Below are 8,637 nucleotides of genomic sequence, written 5' to 3' on the forward strand. Positions count from 1 at the left end.
TGTCAAAATACTTCTTGAGATCTTCCTTGCTTGATTGTGTGACTAGTGCAACCCACATACCATCAAGAACAACCTTTTCATTCTTCTTTTCATTTCTTGCATGGTTGCTTTGGCAATGAACTGACAATAAGTTCTCACAAGTCATTAGTTTTCTTTTCATGGAGTCCAGAGGCCTAGTCATAAGAAGTACATGTAGCTAGCTTAAGGAAATGATCACAAAATTTCACATCTCCTTTAAATGAAATCTTCTAACCCAAATCCATTAAAACTGGTCAGTGTAAAATGCAGACTACAGACTGCAGACTGCAGATGGGGGTAAAATGCAGACTGAGGGTAAAATAAAATGTTAATAATAAACAACACAAGGATCAAATGAAGATTTGGGAGTGTTTGTACATGTACCCATAATTTTTTTTCCGTGAGTCTTGATGTGACATTTTACGAGTATGAACACCAGTTGTATCTTTACAGAAACGTTACTACCTGTAGAATGAAGCGCACCGAAGACTTTTTAACTTTTAAGTATTTTTAACAAATGTGTTGTATGTTCCATGTGGTGTATGTAACTTGTACTTAATGTATACAGAAATGTACATAGTCATTCTTATTAAGTTTTCATTGTATCATAACTCGTTAATTCAGTAAGTTACTGCAAGAGAGTTTAATAAACTACTATTAATATTATTATTTTAACACTCTTTATTTTATCCTTATGACTCATTTTTATTATTAATATTTATTTTACCCTCAATCTGCATTTTACCCCTTATCTGCAGTCTGCATTTTACCCTTAGTCTGCATTTTATCCTCGGTCTGCAGTGTACAGTCTGCATTTTACACTGACCACAGTTAAACACATGAAAAAAGTAGTGTAACACCACTAATTACCACACTGTTATTGCCAATTTTACTTTCCTTGTCAACATTGTATTGCACATAACTACATATTACAAGCAGCATTTATCTGTTTCTCCTTTCCTCTTTCTACATGTACACGTATCACATTCTACCCTGCTCTTCCTGATCTGTATGTCTATCACCCTCTTACCTTCTGTCTTCTATATGCTATCTGTTTTCTAAGTTTCTCTGTTTTCTTCCTCAGTTGTACCATCTCATTTTCCTTGTCAACTTTCTCATTTACTAAATTAAGAACTTTGTCTTCTTTCATTTTCTTCGACAGTATTTGATACAGACCTATGTCAAATTGTTTCTTTCGTTTTCGGTGTGTGGAACTGTAAGAGAGCAAGACAAAAGGCTTGATTTAATTTTGACACCGACGACCACCGACCATTTTTTTTTCACAAACGAATGAACATAAATCGTATGATTTCAGAATTTTTAAATTTGTCCATAAAAGCTGAAGGAACCAAGTTTATTGTACACTAACCTTGATGCGTTGCATTGCAACTGTTCACTCATACTATCGGATTCCTCATTCATATTTCTCGACTTCTTTTAAAGCAATATGAGCAACAAACCCATCGATCAAAAGCTCCTGGACCTCTTAAGATGATGATGGCGGCCAAGAAGTTGCAAGTAGCCCCCAGATTTCTCAGTTTGCCTCTGAACGTACCCATTCGAGAGGAACTTGAACGAGATAGCGTCTGCCCATGAAACCCTGCGCGCAAATCGTCGCCATTTTATTTCAGAAATCCATGAAAATTATGACCGCGTGTGGGGTGGGTCTTGCCCCACCGTGTACTTTACTCTTCTCCAGTGTGTACGTCAATAAATGTGAGCCCTTTCAAACTTTCCTGGGGGCGGTAGCACTCTTTTAGGTTTCAAAGTAAGAAGATGGTTGGGAGTCAACGGCTCTGGCTCTTCTGCTTCACACAAGTTAACTATGCTGAGGGGTCGTGAGTTAATGGTGCACTCAACTTCTGACCTAGTAAAAGACACGCAATGCAAATGTACCTTGAAAATGTTGATGTACCACGCCTCCTTGACACCGTGGGGACCTGCGCAGAGAAAGTGACACTTTTTGAAAATATTGTTAAGACGGGCCTAGACTTTATTATTCCCCTGCGATCCAAAACTATTCATCGAAGCGAGCCACTGTGGTTGAACGATAAACTCAAGAACTTGATCAAACGACGCCAGCGTGCCCTTGCAAAAGGAAATTGGGACACCTTTCGAACGCTTAGAAATTGCGTGAATCGCGAGCGTAAGATCTGCCGGACAAAGTACTACAAAGCAAAAGTCAGCCATTTGAGGGAGTGCAAGCCATCCGTGTGGTGGAAAGAGGTGAAAAAGCTCAGCGGCATGTCACCTGCCTCAGAAATGCGTGTTAACACCAGCAAATTACTGCAACACCTAGGTTTTTCACCTGGTGATCTGGCGAATTACATCAATTCAGCGTTCCTGACTCCAATGCAGAGTTTTGAGCCTCTTACCCATAATCCTTTTGATCCACCACAAACCGACAACGAAATTCCTGCCGTAAATACGATATCGGAGTTTTCAACCTTTATGAAACTGTCCGCACTCAACCCCTCCAAAGCACAAGGGCCAGACAGCATCCCGGTATGGTTATTAAAAGAAAACGCTGATCTCTTGGCGGGACCAGTCTCTGTGATCCTTAACTCCTCGTTCCACGAATCCCGCCTTCCGCCTTCCTGGAAAGAGGCTGACGTAGTCCCGGTCCCAAAACAAAGGCCCATTAATGACATTAACAAGCACCTCCGTCCCATCTCTCTCACGCCTATCTTGTCCAAACTCGCTGAAGACCACATCGTTGAGAAATATGTTAAACCAGCCGTGTTACGGAGTATCGACCCTCGCCAATTCGGATCTATTCCCAAATCGTCTACCACACATGCTCTGGTCAACATGACGCATAATTGGCTTGTTAACACCGACGGAAATGGTGCCACGGCAAGAGTAGCCCTACTTGACTTCCGTAAGGCTTTTGACCTTATCGACCATAGTGTTCTCGTTCAAAAACTAGCAACATATGATATTCCGAGTCAAACCAAAAGCTGGATTGTCGATTTTTTGATGAACCGGAAACAAAGAGTCAAACTTGCCCAAGATTGTCACTCTGAATGGCGCTCTGTACCATCCGGCGTCCCCCAGGGAACTAAATTAGGTCCCTGGTTATTTCTCATCATGATTAACGATTTAGACTCCCCAGCCGACTTGTGGAAATACGTGGACGACGCATCTTGTTCCGAAATAATTACTAAGGGCAGTGAGAGCAAACTCCAAGAAGCTGTGGATGTCCTTTCAAGACAAGCTAGTATCGATGGGTTCCAAATGAATGAGGCCAAGTGCAAAGAACTACGAATTGGATTCTCTAACAGCAACCACGATTTTGAACCCCTAGTCATAAATGGCAAACCCCTTGAACTAGTCACCAGTGCCAAATTGCTAGGCGTGTCCATTAGCCACGATTTAAAGTGGAACATGCACACCTCTGAACTAAGTAGAAAATGTTCCTCTCGTCTCTACTTTTTGAGACAACTCAAGAGATCCGGAGTTGCACCAAGCGAACTTGTGCAATTCTATGTGACATGTATTAGGCCCGTCTTGGAATATGCAAGTCCTGTATTCCACCGTTCTCTACCAAACTACATCAGTGAAGATTTGGAATGGATCCAAAGAAGGGCACTCAGAATCATCTATCCTAACCTGTCATATTGTGTAGCACTAGAAACGGCTGGCCTACTGAAACTTCACGAGAGGAGGGAAAAAATCTCAACCAACCTGTTTGACGAGATAGTCCGTAACCCCACCCATAGACTCCACAGCCTCCTCCCCCAAAGTAAGAGTTGTAGATACGCACTGAGGCGCAAAAGTGATTTCACTCTCCCCATATGTAAAACCGAGCGCTTGAAGAATAGTTTTATTTTTAGCCATATTTATAAGATGTAGATAATTTTCCTTCTTTCTTAACGACAAAGTTGTAATATTTTACACGTCCTTTTTATCATCTGTACTTGTAAATATTCCGTAATTCAGCCCATGGCTGCAAGGTGTTTATAATAAAGTATCTATCTATCTATCTATCTATCTATCTATCTGTCAAGAGTGTTCGCAATGTCTCATCATCAACTTGGCTACCAGCTTGTAACAGCAGTGGTTCAAGTGTGTTACGTACACTGCGAATCATATTTTCGTAGGTCCCGCCCATGTGACTGGAATGGGATACGTTCAACTTGAGTGGAATCCACTCGCACCTGTTCCTGAGCAAATAGTCTTGAACATAATCTTGATTCATCTCACCCAGTGCTGCTTTCAGTTCGCCTCGTGCGCCAATGAAATTTGTTCCTTGGTCAGACCTCATTTGTCTCACAGCACCTCTCTGATTCATGAAACGTCTTAATGCATTCATAAAGGAAGAACTCTCCAATGAATTAGCAGTCTCTAGATGAACGCTTCGTGACCCCATACACGTAAACAATACTCCGTTGTGTTTCACCTCACTTCTTTGCTCTTTGACAATGAATGGTCCGAAGTAATCAACGGCACAATATGAAAATGGAGTGGCTGGTACGAGTCTGTCCTCGGGAAGGTAGGCCATCTTCTACTGCTGAGTGGGCTTGCACATTGGCTTACATGTCACACATCTTGAAATAAACTTCGGTACCTTTGATCAACCGCCGATGAACCAATAACCATTTTATTGCAATTCATTATGCGTCATACCACGACCCCTATGGCTCACTTTAAGATGGTGGTGTTGAATTAACAGCTCAGTCAAGTGTCCTTTTTGTGGAATGATGAATGGATGCTTCAAGTCAACTGGCCCATCTGCTCTTCTGATACAACCACCAACACAAATTATGCCACCGTGGTACACAAACGGATCCAATTTGTACAGAGAACTGGTCTTTTGTAACACTTGGTTCCTCCATTTAGCTTGGCTTCTGTCTGTCTCTCTCTTGGTTACATTTAGGTGACAGAGAATTTGAAGTTCCTCACGGAAATTTTCATACTGGAAACATCTGATGATGGTCTTCTCTGCTTCTTGAAGGTCTGAAAGTGTAACTCTCTGTATCAACTTCTCAACTACTGTACTTGACCTTGTTGGTGGACTCTCTGATCTCTTGATTTCTCTTCTTCGAGGCTTCTTCTTCGGACATAAGCCTAGAGCTATGACCTTCATAGCGCTGAGTTTAATGATATATTACAATGATACATTACAATATTACAAAAAATTAATATGCACTGCCCGCAGTTAGCAAAGGCTAGTCGAGGTGGGCAGTGTTTAATACGTATATTATAAAATATAAAATATAAAGATTTACAGAGCAAGAGATTCAAAATTGGAGGCAAATTACCACTACATTAATACATTTAAGATACGGCAAGAAAACAGAACAAGCTGGGGTCTTATAGTTGTGCTATTAAAGTAGACAAATCAATATAATTGTCATATTTTTCGAGTCTCTGGAGGAGAAAATCATGAATTTTACTCTTAAAGTTGTATTTTGATAGCTGGCGCACTTCACAAGACAAGCTATTCCAGATTCTAACTCCATTTCTTGAAAATTCCCTTTTTTGTATATCTAATCTTGAACTTTCAACAAAATAGTTGCCTTTTGAAGATGATCTTGTCTTATGGGGATGAATATTAGCTTGATAAGTGAATAAGTTAGACATGTTAGAAGGTGACAAATTATTGGATATGTCATGCATCATGATGGCAACTGATTTAAAGTAAAGCATATCCAAAAGGAAGAAAACAAGAAGAAACAAAAACGGGATTGCGTGAGATCTGTAGTCACCAAAGTACATTAAGCGAAGGGCTTGTTTTTGAAGGAACCAGCTGAAACATCTAGTCTGCTTGTTTCAAGGTGATCAGGAAATGGAGCAACAGTGGTCAAACCAACCTTCTTTATTCACCTCTGGATCGGATTCGTGAAGGCAAGGCATCTCCACGTTTTCACGACGTGGAAAGGAATGACAAGGACACATCAAAACCAGTCGCTAGACATTTTAATTTACCTAATCATTCTAAGCAACATATGGCAATCTGCGGTCTTTCCTTACACTTAGGTAGCACGGAAAGCCGTAAAACTCTTGAACAAAAGCTCATCTTTCAAACCGGCAGTCTAAATCCCACAGGGATCAGCAAACGCTTTTCATTCCACTAATTTATTTGTGTTTTTCTCGTTGCCATGTTACCACCAAAAATGTAGCTCCATTTTCTGCCAACAACCCACAATTCCGCTATTCGCTCCGACGAAGGGCTAACGCTCGAAACGTCAGCTTTTGTTTACATTACGGCGGTTAATTTACCATTTCAACTTTGTTGATATATGCAGTACATGGTTGGAACCCGGGGGTAACATGTGAAGGTGTAGTCTGATCGTCTGGGTGAGGTGTAGTCTGATCAACCTGTGCAGAAGTCATCTGATGATGACTTCCGCACAGGTTGTCGAAACGTCAGTCACTACCACCGAAAACAGTCCTTCTCAGGACTACACTCACGTGGACGATCAGACTACACCTTCACATTTGTTGATACATCCAAATTATTTCCTTACGCCCATTGATGCAGCCCCAAACAGTTTCTTTAGAGACTATCAGCCTTTATCCACGTTTTCTGGTTTGCATTGTCCACTTCTCCACAAGAATTCTAGACCAGTTAACCCAAAGATGAAACATAGGTCATTACAGTGGATGGAGCATACTGTGAACAAAACAAATAAGCAATAAATAAGGCCAAAATGGAAGGTGAAATAGGCAATGCGCGAAAAGGGTGATGAAAGGTAGAAACATAAAACTGATGGAAAAGCTTCCAAGCATGCTGATGAGTTGGGATGGATGAGGGCTGAAGACTGGAGCAAAGTAAAAAGGAAGGTATTGAAGCCAACTCAGCGGCTGTAGATGAGGAGGTATGACTGTGGGAGCTTTGTGCATGTAAGCTGGTGCCAGTTGTTTGAAAATCTGCAACTGTAACCAAGACAAAGAATCAGCCAACTTATTCTGTAAGCCTGGGACATGCTTTGCTTTAAAACAAATATTGTAATTAAGACAAACTAGGACCAGCTTATGCACAAAAAACATTAAGTCCTTGTCACGACAAGTCTGTTTGTTAATAACATGGACCAATGCTTCATTGTCAGTAAAAAACAAAACATGCTGATTCTTAATAGTATGTCCCCAGAGGTGCAGACTAAGGACAATGAGATAAAATTCAAGAAATGCTATGGTGTGATGACGCCAGCTCGTGGGCCATTCACCGTAGCACCAATGCCCGCCAAAAACTGCCCCAAAGCCGATGGCACTGAATGCGTCTGTATACAATTTGAGATGGTGCAAATTAGCCCAATCAACCAAGAGAAGAAAGGAACAACCATTAAAACCATACAGAAATTGCTGCCAAACTTTAAGATCTGCTTTAACTTCTCGAGTCAACCTGGTAAGGAAATGAGGATGGCGAAGACCTATTGTCAAATCAATAAGACGACGCAGAAATGCACGACCAGGAACAACTACTGTACAGGCAAAGTTCAATAAGCCTGTCAACGACTGTATCTCATGTAAAGTAACCTTGCAACGCCTGAGAAAACCGGAAATTAAGTCCTGACATATTACTAGCTCACCAGGAGGCAGCCGAGCCTCCATAAGGACCGAGTCCAGTTCAATACCTGCGAATGAAATGGTTGATGAAGGGCCAATTGTTTTTTCTGGCACCATAGGTATGCCCAGATATTGGCAGAGCATTAAGAATAAATCATGCTGTTGTTTACACAAACCATGAGAGGGGGAGACAATGAGAAAATCATCCAGCAGATGCAAAATGCGATCGATATGCAATTTCTTTTGGGCAATCGATTCTATGGCAGAAGAAAAAATTTCAAACGTTTTGCAAGAGCCTGAACACCCCATCAGCATAGAGCGATCATAATAATAAAATCCTCTCCAACAAATCCCCAAAAGGTTGTAATTTTGAGATTGAATAGGAATGATTCGAAAAGCATTCTTAATATCTGTTTTGGCCATAAAAGAGCCGTGGCCAACAGTTCTGATGGTATGAATGGCATCTTCAACCATAGCATAGGATACGCTATTAAATTCTGAAGAAATGCCATCATTCAATGATGAACCTTGAGGAAAAGAAAGGTGGTGAATCACATGGAATTCACCCTCTGTCTTTTTAGGAACCAAACCAAGTGGAGATACACAAAAATGGGGAATGGGTGGAGAGGAATAAGGGCCCGCAATGCAATGAGCGGCAATTTCTTTATCTAGTTTGGCATCAACTGCCTCAGGATATTGGATTGCAGAAAGTTGGTTTTTAGTGCATGAAGAGTCTTGAGGTCCTTTATAGTGCAAGGGAAATCCATAGTTAAAACCATTGGATAAAAGCTCTACTACGGAAGGGATATACCCAGAAAGAAAAAATTGCAAACGATCACTGTTTACGGGTGTTGAAAGCTCCCGAGGAAGTAGGTTGGGGGAGTGATCCGGCTGCTAGGGGTGTTATTGCCGTGTTGCTTGGACAAGTTGGGAGCGTTTCCTTTGCTAAAGACACGAAAATTACAATTTATAGCCCGATGTGGACCATTACATTTAGCACATGAGTGCTTAAAAGAGCATCTTGAGCAGTAACTCTCTTTATGAAACTTGAAGCAATAATCCCGAGGGACATCAAGGTTCTTAGCAATGCTGGTTGCTGGAATGGAT

The 8,637-nt window shown here is 41.2% G+C and overlaps 2 protein-coding genes across 2 annotated transcripts; both read right to left on the reverse strand.

The window, feature by feature from the left end:
• Positions 1 to 4,012: 4,012 nt before the first annotated feature.
• LOC148725553 (uncharacterized) lies at positions 4,013 to 4,522 on the reverse strand. Its single transcript, XM_088731513.1, has one exon. It carries the CDS (start codon positions 4,520 to 4,522, stop codon positions 4,013 to 4,015), a length of 510 nt encoding a protein of 169 aa, XP_088587639.1.
• Positions 4,523 to 6,618: 2,096 nt separating this feature from the next.
• On the reverse strand, positions 6,619 to 7,704 carry LOC148725554 (uncharacterized). The gene has a single exon (XM_088731514.1). It carries the CDS (start codon positions 7,672 to 7,674, stop codon positions 6,619 to 6,621), a length of 1,056 nt encoding a protein of 351 aa, XP_088587640.1. The 5' UTR covers positions 7,675 to 7,704.
• Between the last annotated feature and the right edge of the window lie 933 nt (positions 7,705 to 8,637).

The sequence above is a fragment of the Stylophora pistillata genome, chromosome 8, assembly GCF_964205215.1.
Source record: "Stylophora pistillata chromosome 8, jaStyPist1.2, whole genome shotgun sequence".
In the NCBI taxonomy this organism is placed as follows: domain Eukaryota; kingdom Metazoa; phylum Cnidaria; class Anthozoa; order Scleractinia; family Pocilloporidae; genus Stylophora; species Stylophora pistillata.